This window comes from Carassius gibelio, chromosome B9 (genome assembly GCF_023724105.1).
Source record: "Carassius gibelio isolate Cgi1373 ecotype wild population from Czech Republic chromosome B9, carGib1.2-hapl.c, whole genome shotgun sequence".
Taxonomy (NCBI): domain Eukaryota; kingdom Metazoa; phylum Chordata; class Actinopteri; order Cypriniformes; family Cyprinidae; genus Carassius; species Carassius gibelio.
Window position 1 is genome coordinate 10,045,670 of NC_068404.1, and position 23,701 is coordinate 10,069,370.

The 23,701-nt window shown below is 36.7% G+C and overlaps 1 protein-coding gene across 9 annotated transcripts in view; it reads left to right on the top strand.

The window, feature by feature from the left end:
• Positions 1 to 23,701, top strand: part of pard3bb (par-3 family cell polarity regulator beta b) — a 287,760-nt gene that overhangs the window by 102,527 nt on the left and 161,532 nt on the right. For all 9 annotated transcript variants that reach the window (XM_052565052.1, XM_052565050.1, XM_052565049.1 and 6 more), the window contains exons 7-11: positions 6,422 to 6,511; positions 11,582 to 11,707; positions 12,566 to 12,963; positions 15,909 to 16,048; positions 16,165 to 16,293. In XM_052565052.1, coding sequence (XP_052421012.1) covers positions 6,422 to 6,511; positions 11,582 to 11,707; positions 12,566 to 12,963; positions 15,909 to 16,048; positions 16,165 to 16,293 — 883 coding nt within the window. The remainder of the gene's footprint in view (positions 1 to 6,421; positions 6,512 to 11,581; positions 11,708 to 12,565; positions 12,964 to 15,908; positions 16,049 to 16,164; positions 16,294 to 23,701) is intronic.

A 23,701-nucleotide genomic window follows, 5' to 3' on the forward strand; every position in this document is an offset into this window, starting at 1 on the left:
TAGGAGGATTATTTCAACCCTGTAGGGGAGCTTTACTCTGGGTTAAACACTCGCAGGTAAACACACAGCCTTGTTCACACCTCTTCACATACATTTTCCATTACCCAATCCTCTCCAACCTACATCAGACATCTCCAAATCCGCAACACAATAGTCGACGCATAAAGAAACTGCAACTGTATTCAAATGGTCCTTCATTCAGAGGAGAAGTATTGCATGTTTCTCTAGGAACCCTTGCGAAACGGACCCACACTCGGCCCGTACACAATCACAAGAGAGACTGTTAATCTGAACCAGTGCTCTTATTTGTGCAAAGCTGCTGAAGCTCAGCACTTTGAAGATGGAGAGTTGAAAAGACGAGAGAGCTTTGGTAATTTGCTCTCTTTTATTCCTATCTGCCTTTTATTTCCCTTTTTTGTACCTTCTGTCTGTATGGAAGAGAGAGCAAGTAAATAAAGAGGACACCTGCTCAAGTGCCCCTTTTCCTGTTTCACTGCCATGCTTTCAGGGACGACGTGGCAGGCTTTCTTCACCTGTCATTGTTTGCCTATTGATGCAGGATGTTTAACCAAAGAGGAAAAGTAGGAGTAAGGTAATGAATGAAAAAAAAACAAGGGTTCCGAGCTCTGTTTCAAATTTTAGTATGGCTGCTTCAACAGGCATTATTGTAAGGCTGATCCAAAAGGTAGGCAACTTCATTATGCTGCCTAGTAACATATTTTATTTGAGCCAGATTGTGTGAAATTATAGCCTTTGTAGAGAAGGCAATCCCAGGATGCACTGTACAAAACTAAGTAGAGAAAAAAAAATTATTTAATATTGTCAATTTTTTCCCCTTCTCTCTCTCTCTCTCTCTCTCTCTCTCTCTCTCTATATATATATATATATATATATATATATATATATATAGTAACAACTGCAATATTTAGAAATATTGTTAGATATAAATTTTTATAAAATATGGAAATGATTAAATTTAAATATATTTAAATAACATATTTATATTTTTCTAAGATTACAGCTGATGGCAAAGCAGCAGGACTAGTTCCCCTGAAGTGTCCCTCTTAACTTTAAAACTCATACAATAAATAGCATATAGTAGAGTGAGTGCATAGTGTATAGTACATAATTTAGGACACAAATTTTTGAAATGGAGAGTGAAAGAGGGAGAGCAAGATGGAAGGGTGCTGAGAATGTTGTTGTTTTTTTAACCCTAATTTAAGCCTGACTAATTATTTTGGGGCTCCCTAGCCCCTCCTCAAGGAGCTGAGTCTCTTTGAAATTTCTTATTTGAGCCGGCCTTGATTAACGAAACTTCTGGTGAGTTGATGAAACTGCACTTCACAGGATTTACTCATGCTTACCACAGTCCCACCAGCACCCCCCCCCCCCCCTCTCCTTTGTTGTTGTTTGCGGCTTCTCTCTCATGGTGATTGTGTTTAAACCCCATCTTTCTCTTGCTCTCTCTCTCTCTCTCTGTCTCGCTCTCAGACAGAGTTATCTGTGCTAGGGTAGCTTATCAGTGTTGAGTCTTCAGCGCTCTCTCCTGCATTAGCATCTCAACAGTCTCAGCTCTTTCTCCAAATAGACTCTCACACACAGTCAGACACAATCTGCACTACATACCTCAGGAAAAATGAGAGAATTGAAATCAAACAGGAGCTTGGAGAAGGGTGTATTTTAGAGATGTTCATTTTAACCAGTTAACCGTTAACCGACCGTTAGGAATTTTGATTGTTAAATACAATCAGTTAAATGGTTACGCTACATGTCTAAAAAAAAATAGTTTTTTATAGAACAAAAACATAAGTCGCGTGTAAGTCATTATTTAATTCATAAATAGGCCTAATACCAACGCAAAATGTTTACACATTATAATAAACCGTAAACATAGCTAAGCTATTTTAGTTCCCCTCACTCCACAACAAATCCTTTCAATTAACAGTATTTAGAAAAGAACAAAAGAAAAATAGGCTTTTAAGAAGTTAGAGCAATATAACCCAATTGATTTAGGATAAAATGAAACTGAAACCAAGGTTGGGTCTCTCATTCAACACATAATCAAATGTTTCCATATTCGTGATGTATTTAAATGCCAAATGAATATTTATTATGTAGCCTACTTCACTCGCATTCCAATATCCACGTAAAACAAAATGTTTTGCATAACATCATGGCGGTACTGTGATAACACTTAATGGCACAGATTTGACTACATATTTAAACTGAGCAGTGTGTTTTTTTTTTTCCATATGTTTGACTGACTGTATTTTATTATGATAATGAACAGGCTGCATTGTCAATTGTCAAATTGTGTGCATGCTTCCTGCGCCAGTGCAATCACTTGAGTTTTTTTCCGTGTGGAAGCAACTACTCTTTTTGGTCATGATGATAATCGGTATTGTAAACGGTTTGCCTTTATTTGTGTACATTCACAATAAAAACAAATATTTGTGCATAAAATAACCCTAAAGACAAATAGGATGCTGCTTTCTGCCATCTGGTTTCCTTTTGCGCAGCACAAAAATGAACCAAAACTGAATTATTTGTTAATTTTCTTAATTTATTAAGTAAAAATATATGTCTTGTATATGCCTATATATATATATATATATATATATATATATATATATATATATATATATATATATATATATATACACGAGTAAATTATTTGGCAAGATGCCTGTTTGGGAGTGTTGGAGCTTTAAGCGTCAGGAAAACAGAAATCACTACAGAGACCAAAGAGACAGTATGTCCTTCAAAGCCTTTAGATAACATGAACAATGGCATCATTACAGTACAACTGATCATTATGTGGTTATTGCAGATCTTATTAAGCTGAGAGAAAGCAATCTTTGTTTTTCTGCCTTTTGATGTTATTTGATATACATCTTGCTATATATTTCCTCTGAATTAGCTTAAAGTAGTTTTTTATTTCTTCAACAGATGGCTGATAATTTCAACCAAAGAGCCACCGTTACAATAAAATTGCAGTGAATGTGTCTAAATTAATGGTTAAACTCAGTGTCACAGTTTGATCTGATTCATGGACGTTTAAAGCAGTAGGATGCTGACACAAACTTGTATTGTTGTGCATTTCTAATGCATTATTTATTAAAATTAGTAAAAGCATCTTTATAACTGTTGCTGATAAAGTGCTGCATTTTTTTAATTAAATTAATATTTTTATACAACAAGAACTCACTAAATGACAGTAAAGACATTTATATTTGTACAAAATGTTTCTTTATTCAAATAAATGCTGTTCTTTTGAACTTTCTATTCTGAAAAGATATGCTTCGCGGTCTCTACAACAATATAAGAGCAGCACAACTGTTTTTAACATCGATAATCACAAATGATTCTTGAGCAAATCAGCATATCAGAATAATTCCTGAAGGATCTGAGCATTTCTTTTTCCCTTATATATTTATATTTTTCCCTTTTTAGTGTTTGTTTTCTTGACTATTCAAAGTGAAATTAACCCCCCCTGAGAGTTTAACCTTGAATTCAAGAACGTGTTGTATTTGAAGTTGTTTCAGGGCTGATCATCAACAATAGGCTCGGCTCCGAGACTAACTCGAGGACGAGGTTCTTCAGGGCTTAGTACTGTATGTTGTAGTGTCCACACTATTTCAAGTTCATCAAACTTTATAAAGCATTGTTCTTGTTGATTCAGTGCAGACTGGCTCTCACTCGTTTTCTGTTAAAGGGATAGTTAATAAATGAAAATTGTCATTAATTACTCATCCTCATGTCATTCCAAACCCGTAAGATCTTCGTTCCTCTTTGAAACACAAACAATGCATGTGCATGCTGCTGCTGCTTACGTTGAACACGTTTATATGCAGAGGAGATCAAGCGCATGCAAAGTGATACTCTCCACAATGGCGGCACACCGCAGCAGACCAGATGAGGAAGATCATTTTAAAAAAAAGTCATTATTTTAGTTTTTTATTTTTATTTTTTGCACACAAAAATTATTCTTGTAGCCTTATACAAAAATGGTTGAACCACTGATGTCACATGGACTATTTTACTGATGTTCTTGCTACGTTTCTGGACCTGGAAACATTTAAGTTGTGTTGCTGTCTATGGAGGGTCAGAAAGCTCTCAGGATTTCGTAAAAAATGTCTTAATTTGTTTTCTAAAGATGAACGAAGGTCTTTTAGAACGACATGAGGGTGAGCAGTTAATGATATAATTTTCTTTTTTGGGTATAGTATCCCTTTAAGTACTACTAGTTTCTGATCAGTACTTTTCCTTTTCTTGTCTTTTAAAAAAAAAAAAAAAAAAAAAATGTATACACCTGGCTATGCGTTCTATACTAGACTGAGACTTGTAATGGCACTTGTATTCTGTTGTTGTTCTCTTGTTGACCTGACTGCTTCTATTGTTCTCATTTGTAAGTCGCTTTGGATAAAAGCATCTGCTAAATGATTAAATGTAAATGTGATCAAGAAAAAATTTATAGCAAAAAAGCTAAGATGAATAAATAACAGTAATAGAGACAGATTTGGTTACGCTTTCATTTCCAGACAACATATGAGTCTAAACTAGTGGCTCGCACATAAACTAAAGTGCTCTGTAACACGTTCACTTCATTCCATATTTTATTTGGTTTGTTTTTGCAAATCTCAATTGTAGCCTTATGTCTGTCTAGTGCATCCACAAAAGTTAGAGATATACAGTACTATTTGAAGGTTTGAGGTCAGTAAATGTTTTTTTTTTTTTTTTTTTGAAAAAGATTACTACTTTTATTCGGCAATTAATGATTTTTTTTTTCTCCCAAATAAATGCTGTTCAGCCTTTTATTTACCAAAGATAAATTTGATTAAAGATGATAAAGTTTCCACATTAAATCCAATCAGCACAAATGTCAACAGTGAAAATAAATGTTTCTTGAGCGGTAATTAATTCATTTAGAAATATTTCTGAGGAATCATGTGCAATCACAGACATCACAGAAATAAAAGATATTTAAAAATATTTATATAAAAAAAATTATTTATGTAATATTATTTCATAATATTAATTTTTGCTGTATAATATGTTTGAAAGTGACTTCTTTAACCCTCTGAGGTCTAAGGGTATTTTTGGGGCCTGGAGAAGTTTTGTCATGCTCTGACATTTGTGTCAATGTCTAAATGCTAAATGGCTAAAGTCTAGTCTCACTGTAATCAGCAGAAACTGGGTTATATTAATATGTGAGCAGCATGTATGTACATTATTGTGTTTTTGAGAAAAAAATAATAATTATGTGTGGTTTGTGAAAAATTAAAAATGTTAAATCACTTGAATAATACAAAACACATACAGAACATTGGTTCCCGGGACTTTTTTTTAGAAATGTAGCTTGTAGCCTAGAATTTTTCAGAAATCCTTTTAACAGTCTGATCTGATCTGACAAAAAAAAAAAAAAAAACATTTATTGTTGTTATTATTATTATTATTAATGTTGAAAAGAGCTGAGAATATTTGTAAACTTTGAAACATTAGAATCTGAATAGAGCGTTCAGCGCGGGGGCGTGTCTCATTAGAAGATAATGAAGGGAGATGTGAAAAATGGACATCACGTTGTTTTCATATGGATTACTTTATCACAGAATATTTGTTATTTGATGCATTGCTCTTATCTGTATGGTCAAAACTGAAAGTGTAATTTAAGTTCTTTTCGGGGTAATCAGGAGAAAATAGGGTTTATCTTTTACCAGAGGGTTAAAGATAAATAAACTACATTCAAAATCTTACCAACCCCAGCTTTTTGGGAACAGACGTTGTTGTTACAGAGTTTACCAGCAGGGGCTAATGGGAACGAACCAGCCAAACATGAAAGACTGCACTGACCAATCAGCTTTCAGAATTACCCATTTCATAAAATGCTTTCTAACAGTTTGGTGTGTCAAGTTTGCTTAATTTCAAATCCACTGTGGGTCGTTCTGTGCCTGTCTTTCTCTCTCTTCAGCTCCTGCAGTGGCTCACTGTACTCACTCATGTATGACTCTGCAAATATTCCACCATGAAGAGCTATTAGTTGTGGATTAAAGGCGGATGATCGCCACTGCAGTGCAACGAACCGTTCTGTCCACAGTTATCCACTTACACTCCCGCTATATCATCACACCACATGCCAAGAACATTAACTGCTGAAAAAGGGGAAAACGGGGAAAAAAAGAGGAACATTTGAAAATTAGTCAGAAAGGCAGACATCATGGAAACTATTTCAGCAGGGAATGTAGGAAAACAGGATCATGTGCTAGAGAGCTGACTAACACAGACATGTACGACGGCTCTGCACCCGTGCATGTGGGAGATCTGAGGGCCAGGAGACAGTGAGTTTACACGGGTGTATGCTGTGCCGTCTGACGACTTAATATTGTGACTGATGGGTTTTGTTCTTGTGTGTGTGTGTGTGCAGCAACAGCCTCACAAAGACAGTGGAGATTTCAGGAGAACAAGGGCCTCTAGGAATACACGTGGTGCCCTACTGTTCCTCTCTCAGCGGAAGGTTAGTGCGCCATTTCTCACTCTCTCTCCTCCACACGCAAACACACACTTTCCTGTGATGCATGTCTTACCTAAAGCATGGTGACGTGCGCTAGAGAAATCTAAAGCTGCACTGCACACATTTCAGAGCTTTGTTTGTGTCTGCGTGTTTTTTGTTGTGGGGGATTGTGGGAATGTTTTGTGCTGCTCTTCTGCTTTTGAAATCGTGAATCAGAAGTGGGTGTTTGTAGCTTTTAGTTAATGTTTTTTTTTCTTTAGCTTTTGGGCTATTGTATGCTAGTATACTACTTAAAGTTGACAAAATAATTTTAGGAGAAATATTAATGACTCATCCTGTGATATTAGAATTTTTTTTGTCTTCAATGAAAATGTCCCTGCCCTTATACCACTTTGCAATTTGTGAATACTACCACATAACTGACTCGCTGGCTATTTACTCAAAATGTTAAAAAAAAAAGGTATTTTAAAGCAGGTCTATTATACGATGATATAGGTCATTAATTAAAATATTAACACTGGAGTCATCAATAAAAATCAATGAAATAAAAAGCTTAACGTATTTCCATTACCAACTTTCAAAAACAACCTGTTTAATATGAATTATTATTATTTATTTTTTTTTTATTTTTTTTTCACAATATAAATATTAAGGGAATAAATTAAAACACGTATCTGTTTACCATTTCAGCATATGTTGAAGTAGATTTGTTTCTCGTCATCTCTAAGAGAATCAGTCATTCACCGTCATAACACTTGGGCAAAGTTTGCACGTTGCTTATGTGTGATATCCATTGGCTTGCCTTCATGGTTTAAAACAAAAATATTTCCAACGTTGCGATGGAAGCAACCACCAACCATATCTAAAACGTCCTGAACAGTGTGTGTATATATATATATAGTTTATTTGTGGTTATTTGCATGAGTTTATTTATGCATTTATTTTTAGTTATTCGTTTTATTATAACAAAGATTCTAGTGCAATTGTATTGTTTCATAATCTTGAATTGTATTTTTTTTTTTTTTGTTAGTTTTATTTGCTTGGCTAAGCTCTGTATACCTGCATAGACACTGTTATTCATCAGGGCTGAGTTGCTGAACACTGAACAGATGAAAGCCATATGTGGATGAGCTTGTGGTTGTGGACAAGACATTTTTTTTTTCTTTAATGCTTCAGTGGTGAGGAACAGGTAAAGCAAGTGAAGAATGTGTGTCCCTGTGGGAGAGAGCTGGGCATCATGTGGTGGTCAGACTGCTGCAGCTGCTGTTTGGAGCGGGTCAGCAGTATATAAACCCACAGCTCTGTTTGATGGCAGGAGCAGGGCTGGGGGTCAGCATTGATTGCTGCTGGCTCAGGGAAACTCATCACCACATTTTGTAGGGTAAATGAGAGAGGTTAAAAGTTAAGTACTTCAGTTGTAAATTGGAAAGTTGGGCGAAACCATTTGTAAGAATAAGTTAGATTAAGTTTTTATATCTAACTTAAGCTTTCTCCATTGTTCATTCTACTGTAGTTTTTGATGTCTTACTATATATATATCAGTAACCATATGAGATATACTCAATATAAGTTATTTATTTGTTTGAGGTTGGTAAAATGTATATAATATTACCATTATACCAGCTGATAAGTGATATCATTTATTTCTGTGATTGCAAAGCTAAATTTTCAGCATCATTAGTCTTTTTCAGAAATCATTCTAATATGCCGATTTGGTACTCAAGAAGCACTAATAATTTTTAATGTTGAAAACGTTTGAGTTGCTTAATAATTTAGACAAACCCTGATATATTTTTCTCAGGATTATTGTACGAATAGAAAGTTTAAACAAACAACATTTATTTAATATAGAGATCTTTTGTAACATGAATATCTTTACTGTGATTTTGGTCAAATTAATGTGTCCTTGCTAAATACAGTTATTCATTACTTTAAAAATAAATATAATCGTACTGAACCCAAACGTAAAAAAATACAAATAAAATAAATAAATAAATTTTTATTATTAGTTTAAAAATTTTAAATTAAATTGTTTCATTTGCATATAATAATAATAATAATAATAATAATAATAATAATAATAATTATTATTATTATTATATAATAATATATATATATATTTGATATACTGCCAACTAATATTTATGGTGCATATGGATTTAGTTTTTAATGATATTAGATAGTGATAGTAGTAGAGCATAGTAGAGAGTTGAGTGGCTGATTTAATGCAAATATATTTGAGAAAATGCTGGTTAGAAATAACTTTTTTTTATATTTAAAATATTTACTAAGTGGAATTTTTTTTCACAATATCAAACTGTCATTTATGAAGTTTTACATACTTTTTTCCAACTCCCATTGGCTAATTTGAATATAATAATGTACTGCAGCAGCACATTACCAGCGTATGTTTTTCATTATATCCCTAGTTTAGCTTTGGTGATTGTTTTGGAGTTTGGATTTTTTGGTTCATGAACAAATTTAAGCTGTCCTGATTTTGATGTCTTTGATTTGGCCTGCAGAAGACTGGCTGTTGGAGGTCACACAATCTTCAAAGTGCAGTTTCTGATTAAATTTGCCCAACTTTCACCTGGCATGAACTTCTGTGGAATGGCTCAGTTAATGAGCAGATGTTTTTATGGTTGAGCGCTCTTATTGTCTGACATGCACTAAGTAATTCTTTCTCTTCCTGACTGAAACTGAGTCATCAGAGAGAGTCACGAGGGACTGAGACAGCACAGCAGTCTTAATAAAGACAGATACCTCCCTGCAGGATTGAGTCTTTTTCTCTCATTTCTCTCTCTCTCCTCTTGTATCTCTCCATCATCCCCCTCACTCAAGTCTCCCACAGGCCGTAACCTCCATCTGTTTCCTTTAGACATGCCGTGCCCCTCTCTCCCTCCGTGTCAAAGGTCACCCCATCTTAAGACTGGCGTAATATTCTCCAGTGGCGAGGCGAGCGATAACGTAAACAGGCCAGTTAGCTAATGCAGAGTGACTACATGTGGACGGGAAGCCTTTAGCACATCTAATGGAGGGGTGAAAAGATCCTTCCTGAGCATTAGCAGGTCACACACCCACGTCTTACACCAACACAAGACTAATTCACTCCAGAACCCGTGTCGTTCTCCAAATTCCAGACCGCTAATCTGACCTCTGGTGTGTTTTTGGAGAGCTTTCATGCACACTTGTTTTTGTTATTGATCATTTTATTTAGTCTGAAGGTGATAATAGGAGACGTTATTCGTTTTTATTAGGGCTTCTTAAATTTACTAGGTGACTAGTTGAGAATGCAGAATGATAAGTTGCAGTGGTAACATATTCTTGGAGAAAGGCTGTATCTTTAACTATAGATGTATCAGTTTTACTGCTTTTTATGGTTTTCATGATTTTATTGTGATTAGACTATTTTACAGTTTATGGTTTGGTTGTTTAAAGGGCTGCTTTATATAATGATTCGTGGGGTAATCACTAGACATGTGCCTGTGTTCTGTAAGGTAATATATCACGGTAATGGATATGCACAATATTGTTATCGTGGACACTTCAAAATAGTGTGAATAATTATTTCAACAATTTTTGGAATGGATTTTAAGAATATTTTCCCCATCAACTGGTCACAATGCACAAAACCACTGTATATGAAATATGCATGCACTGTTCTCTATTTATTTTTCAAACTTAATCACATTTTAATCTGGCCTACAACATGCCCTAGATATTGTTTGAAAATGTTTTGATTCTTTATTGTTTGGTCACACTTTACATTAAATCTCTATTAATTGCCATTAGTTAATTCATTACTTAACACAAACTGTCAATGAAAAATTCTTCTAAACATTTTTAACACGTTGCTAAAATAAAAAAATAAAAAAATTGTAACTTATATTTAATGAACTAATGGTTGTATTTTTAAATAATGGTTGTATTGTAAAACAACTTCAAACTGTTATTTGAAATTATAAAATAACTTTACTTATATTAATAATATTAATTCTGCATTTTATCAAATAAATGCATCTTTGGTTATCATAACATGCTTATTTCAAAAGCATTTTGAAAATCTTAGCGTCCCCAAACTTACTGAATTTAAAGTAAGGCCACATACAGTAGAACAGCAGTTGAAGCTGATCTGTGCTGTAGCTGTGGACATCTGAATGTTTTTAGTGATGTGTAGAATCATAAACGGCTGGTTATTATGGCTCCTGCTGTAAGATGCCTGTCAGCAGCTAAAGACGAATATACTTAGCCTCTTTCATATACTTACTGAAACCTCAACCTTTATCCCTCCAGTCAAATATCACCTCTCAGAGAAAACCATTTCAGTCCAGTGTGTCTCCCCAAACGTCCATCTGAATTTCTGCAAAGGTATCTTCTATAATTTGTCCAAGCCTCTATAGGACTGCAGACACTGCTACGGCCCGCTGTAATGTATAAATGTGTTATTTGGGGTGAATGTGCTTGTATGCAGCGCCTGCGGGTGAAGACTGAGGGATTAATACTCGTCTGCCGTTCATGCTCCTGCTTTATGAGTTTCTCCAGCCTCATAGTCTTTATCACTGCCAGCCATAGCTCTTATGCCTTGTGTTTTGCCAAGCAACTGTGTATGTGGGTTTCTCATGGTGCTTTGGAGGGCAAAAATCTAAGCATTAGTAAAGGAGTGATACGGTTTTATAGATGTAATTAATTCATAAAATGGTTGAAAAAAAAGAAAAATAAGTCTTACATTTTATAAGATGAAAGTGTGTGAAGCACTTAATGTTCAAAAATGACATCAGCAGATAAAGCTTTAGAGGGGACAATGTCTTAAACAGATCTGGAACACAAATTTAACAAAGCCAAATGCATATAAGAGAAAGTTCTCTACATTAATTTGGTGTGGACTGTGTTGATGTTATTACTTGAATAAGTAGCTTTTTGTAATTATGTAATTACTGGGTAATTACTGGGTAATTATTGTGTTTTCCGTGTACTTTTGTTCTATTATAATACAATAGCGCAGCCTGTCATGGCCAGTTGCTGGCTGGTGTTGTGCTCTGTTTTGTTGGTAATTTATGGTTTGCTCTCTCTCAGGGCTCTGGGTCTGCACATTCGAGGAGTGGAAGAAAACAGTCGCTCCAAAAGGGAAGGCATCTTTCAGGACGACGAGTGTATCGTTAAAATTAATGATACTGAATTAATGGACAAATCCTTTTCACAGTGAGTCTCTTACTTTTTTCACCTTCTAGTCTGCTCTCTGTGTCTCCACCTCCTGATATAATTTCCTTCCTATCGTGATACTTAGTTTTAGCCCTATCTGTTCGTTTCATGCTTGTAAAAACAAGCATGGTGTCCATTGTTGTACTCTATTTATGGCTATCAACTCTGGACTGGTCTCAAAAGCAGAAAAACACTCAACCCACAGCAACAGAGCCCACCCAGCAGTCATGGTCATTTACTGTGCTGTGTTTGGTGTGTAGCAGATCTTCTTCTCTTACACTGCATTTACTGCACACTGTCAACCTGAGCCAAAGCTGTCAGGATCTGACCAGCCATTGGGTTTTGGGACATATAATGTTAGATTTGCATCAGTTACGAATCATAGTATGAAGAGAACCCAAAGTTCGGTCAGAAGACCTTGCCATACCTGTTGAAACATTACCCAGTTGCTCCATGGTCATCATGTGCATTATGCATATATTATGTATACATATCTGCGCTAAGGAGAATTACTTCTATCCAGTAGAATGTCACATTAATCTTATTATGCTCAGGATGGATGGATGGTTTTTAAATTAAATCAGTCAGGCAGAAATGAAGGAGGTGGATTGCTTTGTCATTTGTAATGCGTAGGACTCATTAGTCATAACCCCAATTATGCTGTCAGAATAAATGTCAGAGTGAGTTTTATCTAAACCAATACTATTCAATATATTACAAATTCCACCTTTTTTAGTTTCCAGGTTCATTTTTTTCATCAAACAACTTGCAAGTAATTATAAAAAATTGATTGTCTCTTAATTGCTTTTTCTATATTTCCGGTGTTCCTTATCTCTTCCTCCCTCTGTCTTTTACCAGAGCACAGGAAGTATTCCGAGAAGCCATGCGTTCATCTATCGTTCGTTTAGAAGTTGTTCCAGTTTTTAATAAAGAGCGCTTTGAGAAGAGTGTAATCAGCCACCTCTTCAACTCAGAAAACCCTGACACATCCACACGGACCAAAGACCCTCCACCGCTGAAGGTGAAGCCAATCGTGAGGCCTGTGGAGTCTTGCTCAGGATGGCAAGCTGAGTTTCAGGAGTCCAACAGCAGTCTAGAGGGTCGCTCTCTTGGCTCCCCATTACCCCTCAGTCTCTCACCCACCCCCAGAAGCAAAAGTGCTGACAGCCCCCTCCTGAAAAACAGCCTGGGACCATCACCTCTACAAAACCAGAACAAAAGAGGTGGAAAGAGGCTCCGAATCGACCTTAAGAAAGGTAAAAACCGGGATAGATGCACTGTAAAAAAGGATTTGAGACAATTTCAAGACAACATGATGTGTTCAGATTTTTAGGATCTTTCAAGTATTGTCTTAATTGTCCTAAGTAACAATACTTTGACTTGTCAGTTTGAATTAGTTTGTTTACTACATGCAAAATAATACAATATATTGGTCTTTCATTTTGATAGTCATATACCTAGAATTTTGTAGGACATATATTATGTGACTTGAACTATGCCATCTTTGTTTCTGTGCATGCTGGGAATCCATAAACCCTTAACATTTCAGTATTATTTAATTAGAAATTCTATGTTCAGCCAGCTGTATGATCATTTGGAACAACATTTGTGGGATTTCTGATGGTCTTCCATCAGAACAGTTTTTGTTGAGTTATAAAAAAATTAAAAATAATAATTTTTCTTTTAAATGTTGCATGTAGGATTGAGATGTTGTCATCTTATTTGATCTAAAATCTTTTTTTTTTTTAACCCCTTGGGTATCCTTGGACCCTAAAAGTTTTAAGTGCTTTCATAGTAGAGCCTGACCAATATGTTTTTTTGGGGGGCTGAGACGATATTAAGGAGAGAAAGAAAAAGGAGAGAAAAAAAGTCTTCTATTTATGTATCAGCTGATATTCTTTTTGTGCAGTATATTATAGTACAGTACCAGTCAAAATGTTGGACACACTTCTCATTTGTACTGTACAGTATACATAATATACATAAACAGAATATATATACATAAACACATGAACACATATACATGCACAAAAGACTATTTCCATGAAATTCCACGTACAATAAATTAAGTTTTTTTTATAACTGGATTTATGATTCTGTCCACGTTTTCTGCATTGTGGAAGTCATAGGGCCCTCCTACTGTAGCAAACGAGTATGATAAGCTTATTGTGAGAGTTAAAGATGGGGACATTGTTTATTTACTTTATATCATTAAGTCTCAGCATATCAGCGGCATATGCAGATATATCTATGACAGGCTCAAATTGGCCGATAAAATTGGCAAAACTATAAATTGGTCAGGCTCTATTGCATAGTGCATTAAAAGTCTCATTTTAAAAGAGCAAAGAAATTCCTGCAAGATCTTTTAAATGAATGTACTTCTTTTTAAAATGATTCTCTCCCTCACTATAACATTGGTCAACTTTGTAGTCAGTGGTTTTGGCAGTCTAACCGAATGAATGAAGCTATAATTTCAGGCTGCAAAGTCTATTAAGTTCTTATTGATTCTGCCATTAATGATGATATAAATTCATAGCTGGAACAAAAAAGTGCTGACCGTAAAACGATTGTGCTAAATGACGAGCATAAAATGCCATCTGAACGCTCCAGCTGCGCTCATTTTTTCCACAGACTGGCTTCAATGTATTGTCCTCTGTAGTCTAATGCAGGGAGCATTAAAGAACAACCACTGGCCCTCAGGCGGTCTAGTCTTTAGTTTCGTCTCCCCCAAGCTCTGTCCATCATTTTATCCCTGAGCTCGGGGACAGGACTGGAAATGTCCACCCTAAAGACGTGCCTCGTGTCACACTGGGGGCTGTAGCCTGTTCTCTAATCTACCTATCAGTCACCATGACAGCATCAAGACTTCCGTAAGAAGCAATATATGCACAGGTCAAGGCGGGAGCATGGTTTAAATGGACCACCACCTGTGCTAGACAGCAGTCTACTCCTTTAATATCCTCCTTTTATCTGGACTGAAAGAAAAAACGAGAATGATTTCTAGTCATGCTTATTTTTTTTATTTTTTTTGGAAACACTTGGATTTCATCTGAACAGTGTAAATGTCAGCTTCCAGATGTCGTCCTGATATGGCTAATTATATTTCTGTTGTTTGTCAGGCTTGAGTTTAATTTAAATTAAGAAAGAAAGAACATGACAGTATTATTTTTTTTATAATAGGCCTACTCAATATTAAATCAACACAGCAAAAACAAAGTTATGTCTGCTGTACACTTCAGTACTGGTCTGCGCTTGACTGTAGTCGCGTTTGTCTGCTGTTTAATTTACTGAGTTTATTTAACCCATTGCAACTTACTGGAACTGTGTGACCTATAGGAGTAACTACTCACCTTGTTATTCTAAAGGCGTATAACTTTCCTTTTTCGTAACACACACACACACACACAAATGTCAGAATGAGCATGTCAGAGATGGTGACTGTCATTTTTTCAAGCGGATGCAAGTCTGTAGAAAAATCATCCTATGCATCTCGTGGCATATATTCCAAGCGTTCTTAATGTATTCTGTGGGGCTTGGTGAGAATCAACCCGAAATTAGTCCGTTTTAAGTAAATACTGTAAAACAGATGTTCATTAAATTCAACAATTTTAATGCATCTTATTTGCTATGGTTTAATACACCTACTGTAGCATTCAAGAGTTTTAGGCTAATAAGATATTTTAATGTTTTTGAAAAAAGTCCACCAATTCACACCAAGGATGCATTTCATTAAACCACAGATTAAACGGTAATATTGTAAAATATTATTACAATTTAAGGAACTGTTTTCTATTTTAATGCATTTTGAAATGTAATTTATTCTTGTGATGCAAAGTTGAATTTTCAGCAGCCATTAGACTGCTTCAGAAATCATCCTAATATGCTGGTTTTCTGCTTAAGACCCATTTCGTCTTCTCATTGTTTATTATATTCATGGAAACCTTCAATTATTTATTATTTATTGAACTGGATTTATCTTTAAGATATGACATGTTATGAGGTGATCATACACCCATATGACACTTCAAATACAACTTTCTAAATGATGGCTTCTTTTACAGAAAAATTGGTGATATTTTTACAGTGTGCTGACTGGGAAGAGAATAGGCTTCACACATGAGTTACTGCAGTATTCCTGACAAATTAGGTTTAGGTTGTCCATCAGTCACTTTAATCCTGATCTATCTCAATCTCCACATAGGTCCCGAAGGTCTAGGCTTCACTGTTGTGACCAGAGATTCTTCTGTGCACGGGCCTGGTCCCATCCTCGTCAAAAACATCCTACCCAGAGGAGCTGCTGTCAAAGATGGCCGTCTGCAGTCAGGTGACAGGATCCTAGAAGTGAGTCTCTTTCTGGAGTAAGATGGAATATTTCAAGAATAGACTAATCATTTTCATTTCACATTAGTGTGAAGGTGCATATGAAATCCATTGTAACATTGCATGTGTGTGTTCAGGTGAACGGTGTGGACATCACTGGCCGTTCTCAGGAGGAGCTTGTGGCCATGTTACGCGGTACTAAGCAGGGGGACAGTGTGTGTCTGGTTGTGGCCAGACAGGAAGACATGTTCCTTCCACGTGAACTGGTAAGAGTCTTCTCTGTCTAACTACAATGCTTCTAATTCAGTCATCAGTCCCATGGCAGACACCATGTCATTTACCTCCTATCTGCAGCAAATAAACCTTTCTTAAAGTCTTCTCTTGGTCTTTTCTTCCTTCCCACTGCATGAATTGTCTGCAAGATTATGTAAATATATACAAAACATACCCCCATTCGGGTTTAGTTGCTTGTGAACAGTTATTTTTAAAGTTATTTTTAAATTATAAAAATATATATATATATATATTTTTCAGCCTTATAGGTTTTATTTATACTTCAAACTCACATTACGCTGTGGTTTAAAATAGGTGTTGAAGGGCAAACTACCAGGAGTTTTAGCTATTTATTTTCCATTTATAGACCATCCAATATCTGTGTTCTTCTTTTTTCACATTATTGTTTTTGGGATCGTTTACATGGCTCGTGTTCCTCTCAAACGTTCCCAGCATTAGTAGTATTTAGCAAACACTTTTATTTTGACACTTTCTAAAGGAAGAGTCCTGCAGGAAAAATCTGGAATTAAAAATAAAAATAAATGTAATTCAAATTCTGTCATCTTATACTCCTGTAGCATTTTAGGTTACCCATATGTAACAGATCTTATTGGTTCTCATGTGTCAAGCAAGTTTAGTTGCACTTCAGTGTTTACCATATTTGTTGTATACAGTATTTGTATGTGTGTTGATCAAAGCTGAATTCAAATAGAATCCTATATGAATTATGTTCAGCATATAATACAATCATATCTCTTAAAAAGTCTCTGATTAAAACATTTCATATGGCTTACTTTTTGGATGTGTTTACATTTTTGAAGCTTGAAAATTTTGGTTGTGTGGTCTTTCAGTGGATGGACAAAAATGATGAGTGAAAATTAAAAAATCTTTACTTGGGTTCCAAAGATGAACAAAAGCCTTATGGATTTGGTACAGCATGTGGGCGAGTAAATGATGAAAGAATTTTAATTTTTGGGTGACCTGTCCCTTTAAGTGTCTCATTCAAGAGCACAGTGCATCATCTTGGCAGGGTCAAACCTATTGCCCTTCAGTTACCATCTCATATGTATGTAATCACCAAATCAAACCACCCCACATTACTTCAAAACAATAAGCAGACTGCACAGAAGACTCTAAGGTCTGTTATGGCAGGGTTTCTTCAGCAGGGCACTTCCTGTGCTTCAGACCAACAGGAAATGTAATGGCATGTTATTTGGGTCATCTGCAGTGATATCATGTGTCCCGGTGGAATGCCTCTGCACTGTCATGTCTCTCTCCAATGCCCAGCGGGCCTCTGTTTGCTGTCTTTGCCTTGGAAGGTCATAGTCACGCTGTAGTTCCTCAAACCTTGAGGACGGGAAGTCCAGAGCTTCCTGCCTTTGTCTCAACCCCTGTGGGACGTGTAAGTATGCTAGCTTTTGTCTGTTAGGATGTCCAGACGTCTTCACCTGTCACTCTTTCTCCCCTCAACTTTCCCTACCTTTGTTTTTATACTTTGATATCTTTCCTGATGAACCTGGCGACCCACACACCCAGTCGCCGGAGCGCTGGCCTCTCTGCACACACCCTTCTGCCCACCTTGTAGTTTGTCTTCCTGTTCTTATCCCTGCTTGTTGATTCAGCGCTGGGCAGGAAGTAGCGCAGGAGGTCGGTGCGCTCCTACAGGAAGTGCTGGAGCATGCGGGGCTGTGTGAAGTCAGGGACTACGACTGTGCAGCTGTGTGTCGGCTCTTCCTGCATCTCCCTCAGCGTAGTGCCCGTCACTCGCAGTCATCCAAAATCTACCCCAATCAGCGCTTTCTGTAAATAACCAAATGCTGAGAACCGCGCGCACTTAACGGTTACTATAGCAATGCCACTCAAACTTTGACCCCTAGCAGGAAATGAGCTACAGGCTCCATTGTCAACATCTTTCATTTATTTATTTATTTAGATAAATTCACAACAGCATGAGAGGAATATTTGGACAAAGGAGTTGGCATCCGGCGAGCTATTACCTTTTTGTCTTTGGACTTGCACGCCATATACAGCAAAATGAGTGCATGATACATAACATTCTAATGTATTTTTTAATGTATTATAATATAGGTTTTGGGTTTAAAGGAAGCATTTCATGTTCAGCAAGGCTGCATTTATTTGATAAAAAATACAATAAAAATTGTAAAATGTTATTACTCATTGAAATAACTGTTCTATTTGAATATATTGTAAAATATCATTTATTTCTGTGATTTGAAAACAAATAAAATCATGACAAACCATTTCATTCAATGAAATCGGAAAAATTGCCCAGCCCTGCTTTTTTAGCAATTTTTTATAATTTCTAAATGTAATTGCACTCCAAGTGTCCCAATGTTATTTATTACTTTGTGGCCATATTTCACTCAGTGTGAGCGCTTTCCTATCCGTGTTTGCCAAAAAGTGGTGTATCACCAACATTTCCCAAAGAAATTTCCACATTCCCCTTTTGTGTTGTGGTAAATGATGAGAATAAATGTCTATTTTCGGCATATTAAGGCCAATTCACACTTGTTCACACATTGTTCTAGTAAATTCTCTGGTGAATTAGGCCTCTCACTGTTCAATTATGGCTCTCATGCATGCTGTGTTGAACTGCATCGTTGCCACTGATTAGTTAGTATGCAGTGGTCTGAAGCATGACTGCGACTCATTACCCACAAACCACCAGTTCTGCTTGTGCGCAGGAGATCAAAACCATTCAGTGGATTGAAATAAATGTAAAATCTTCAAACGCACAAAATTGTTCTCATTACGTGCGGTGACAGTAATGGTTTTATTTGGTTAGCCAGCAATAGCTGGATTTTTCACATGACACGAATTGAGCGTTGAATTTCTAAACCGTTTGCTTGACTCAGACTGATGGATTGACACCTGTATGTGTGGCTGGACTCTCTGGACTGAGATATGGTAGTCAGGGAGATTAATGTATGGGAAAAATAGCTCACAGACAGTGAAAGATGACTGTAGATACATTTTAAGAGCAAAAGCTGAAAGAGCGAGTGATTGAAATGTAAAAAACTGGCAAGGAGATAGAAATGCTGATAGTGGAGTGACGGATGATGAGACAAAGAAAAAAAGGTAGAGGCGAGGAAAAGGCTGAGAGGAAGAAAAATGGTGACAGAAGGTAGAGAAAGCTGTCATTGTCAATCTTAGAAACAAAGCTGCGAAGAGGAATAAGAGACCCATATGAGCAGAAACAATGCAAAATGCGAAGAATTAATAAATAAATAAATAAAATGTAAGGTTCGTAGAAGAAATTGTTGAGCATAGAAAAAAAACTGTTTATTAGCAAATGCTAGCGGCTGCTAACTTAAGCTGAATTTGAGACTTTTTTATGTTGCTTTCATCAAGTTATGTAATTATAGAAATTAATGTAAATACATATTACCATTAAAATTGATTGGTAAGATTTTATTTTTTTATGAGTTGTTAGTTTTTAAAATGATAACTGGATTAATTTGATAAAATATATATATATGTATATATAGTTAAGGCTAATTGTGAAATAATATTACAATAATAATAATAAAAAAAATTATATTTAAATTTAAAATGCAATTTATACCTGTGAGTTTTCGGGGGCAGAGTTACTCTAGTCTTCAGTGTCACATGATCCTCCAGAAATCATTCTTTCAATCTATGTTGATTTGCTGCTCAATACACATTTCTTATTAATATCAATGTTGATAACTGTTCTGTTGCTTAATGTTTAAAGAATAGAAACTTTAAACGAACCATGTTTATTTGAAATACAAACCTTTTGTAACATTCTAAATGTCTTTACTATCCATTTTGAGAAATTTAACGTATCCGTGCTGAATAAAATTATACATTTCTTTGAAAGCTTTCAAACGGTAGTGTCTATATCCATTTTATTGGCTACCCTGCTCTCTAGATATCCTCATCGGCCAGTAAAAAAAATCTGATAAAGCACTAGTCATATCAGTCTACAGATAAAGGACAGGCTTCAGACAGTCAGAAGGTAGCAGAGTTTGATAGAGATGATGCTTTGTGAATGGATGGACAGAAGGAGGTCGCCTGATAGAGATGAAGACTTGTAGTACTGTGCGGTGATGTCTCACTGAAGACACATGCGGCGGTAGTTTGGCCCATGTGTAGAGGGGAAAGGAGAAGCGGCAGGTGGGTTTGACGCTAAAGTACCTGACACATTTCTACCTGCCAGGTGAGATGTTGCTCAAAGACTCTTACAGCCTTTCGTCGCTCTTCAAAAGCCACACACCGAGGACTTCACGCACACCTTACACGGTCCGCCCTAATCTCTCTCCAATAGCACAGCCGCCCAGTGGGGGATATAGAGCTCTGTGTGCTGCTCCGGCAGGATGAAATAGTAATAGTGATATTAGATATGACTCCATGAACAAAGGAGAAAGAATGAGGCCTCATTTCCTGTTCGGTTTGTAGTGTTTTTGCACGACAGAGGCAGATTAAAAATGGAGTGCGGGGCTTGTAACAAAAGACCCTCGCGCCCCTTCAAGCAGGCGGCTTTGTGTACTTCAAAACAGTCTGCTAACAATGGCACCAGGCTGGGTAATAAGGGCCTTGACAAAGCCTTATCTCTCCCAGAACTCCAGCTGTGAAGACGAGCGGTTAGCGCGTGCGATAATGCTGTTGTGACAGCGTTCCCCTCTCTGGCTCGTCCCACACAAACCGAGGAAGTCGAACCCAGCCGGAACGCTGGCCTCTGCACTACTTAATCTCATATCCAGACCTCCTTGTTACTACCTGCATTACTTCCTCAATAAACCTTTGATGTTGGTATCACCAGCCCTCTGAAGTCTCTCGGCCCACGAGCCCTGGTTTCCAGTCTGGGCCTCTTTACGGGTAAATAAAGCCGCTTCCTGAGCGACAAGGTTACGAACGTCAATCCAGGCCCCTTAGTCTTTTACAGCGTCCTCGTCTCAATGCTTTGCTTTCATCTCCACTTAAACCGAATCCATTTACTCATGGACAAACTTTACTCTTTGCCTTTCTGCCTTGCATCGTAGCGATCGTAGAGAAGTCTCTTTGTTTAAGAGGTTATGTGAGTGTCTGCGCTTTTACCCCTTTGTTGACTTTAATGATGCTGTGGTCTGCAAGGTGAATGGTCCTTTCCATATGCATGCGTGGGGTAAAAAGTGCACTTGAGCGTGTGTGCCCTAAGCCGAGAGGTTTATAGTATGCTGCATGAGTCTCTCGTAACCGCACGGGTGGCTCTTGGAGACATCATATTAAAAGGGGAAATGTATTCGGCTCCTAGTGAAGAGGTAATTGGGCCTGATGAAAGGCACTGGGTATTTGTTGATGCACAAACCTGATTATTATCAGGGTTTGTGCTCCATTTGGTGAAATGAAGTCCATACTGATGGCTTTGTCTAGTAAAAGCCAGAGAGTGATTGCCAAATGGTGCATATGCACTACTATTACTATGTAGATTCTTTAGCATATAATCACAATGCTTTTTGTGGGCGATGAATTTAAGCAACATTTTAAATATTGTATCATTGTCATTGAATTAATTTCACATTCACAAATGTATAACAAGCATGAGACTGATGGTTTCTCAAAAATGACTTTTCTATACCGTTTTCCTGTTTTTTTAATCTGTCTGTCTATTCATGTGGAAAATATGCCTATTATAGATAAATTATTCAAAATCAGTTTCTAAAGCAAAATTAGGGATAATCGAGAGAAGGCTGTGAATGTGAGTGAGTTTGGAATTTGCTGTGGGTGATGGTGGGTATGAGCATAATTGTGGTATGACTCTATCCCATACCTTCCTGTACCATCTGCTGCTCTCTCTTAATGCATGTACAGGATGTACTACAAAGACATCTCATCATCATCATCACACACACACACACACTTGACTGTTTGATTCACCACCTGCTCACTGCTGAAAGGTGGTAGAGTGCTTTCCGACTGAAAGAATAATTTTAAAACATGCTGGAGATATAGAGCACAATGACATGGGCTCTCTCTTCTAAGATTATTTTCCCCCCATCAGAACCGGGCCTTTGATCCACACCAAATAAAAGCATCCATGGGCCCGAGTCATGTGCTTTTGAGTGTATTCACAGGATTTGATTATCAGCACCACATTACAGAGGATCTGCTTATCTGTATACAAAAGCCCAACCAAGCTTTTACTGTGCTTTCACTGCAGTTTGTGGTTTGGACGTGAGTTTGTTTGGTTTTCCAAACTCAGGTACTCTTGTAATGGCGATCTGGAGTGCGGTGAAATATGGTTTGCAGTTGGTTTTATCAGTTCATCCTAAATCATGTGGACCCATCTGATGACAGAATTTGCATCTTTGCATGCTTCACCCTTATTGCTTGCCTCTGAATAAATTGCCTTTGCAGAACAGCTTGCATTTTTCACAACTCTCAGAATATATCCACAAACACATATACTTCTTCACATGTAAAGTTCTTGTAAGAAATCCAGTGGGACAAAAACATGAATAGATCAGTACAGTTTACATATAATTATTATTTTTTCACATCATTTCATTGTATTTTATATCTTGTTTTTTAAATATCATTTAAAGTTTGTTGTGTCATATAGCTTCTTTTTGGTCAAATTTACTCAGACTAATACTAAAGTAGTATCTAATTTTGGACATCAAAAATACATTTTTTTAGTTAAACCAATTATTTTTATATTTTAAATATAAATTTATAGGTATAATCAAACCTCAACAAAAGCATATGAATACCATCCCTGCCGAAAAACTTATCTCTTGAAATGGCATTATGAGTTCACTGTTGAAACACATTATTGTGAATTCTTTGATTTAGTTTTGCATTCACAATGCACATTGACTTGTTATGGCAAGACTATGACCTCACCGGCTCAGGACGAGCAGATACCCATCTGGCCAAATGTCTGAGTGAGTTCATGTCTGACCAGTGCAGCTTGCCTAAACTCCCTTGCATTAAATCCTCCTTTTCCCTGAAGATCCCCAGCATGCCGGCCGGCCGGTCGGTCGGCTCTCGGCTCTGTTTATCCAGGCTTTTGCAGTGCTTACAGACCTGCTGCAGCTAATACCAGCCCAGCTGCACTCACTTATGTAGTTGGATTGTGTTTTGCATAATATCCAATACTGTGTCAATTATAAAGAGACAGTAATACGACTCGGGGTAATACAATATTTCTTATTTTTCTAGTTTGTGTGTGAATGACAGCACTATACTTTTTGCTGGTGGTTAATGAAATTAGTCTCAGTTGAATGTACATCTTTGTCGGATAGAAACCGAAATGCCTTCAGGCAAAGAAGACCACTGGAATTTTCTTGCACAGTGATACAGATGAATTTATTGTTTGTGTGGGGAAAGTACACAATTTCCTCATTTTTTTATGTTTAATAAAGCAATGTGTAA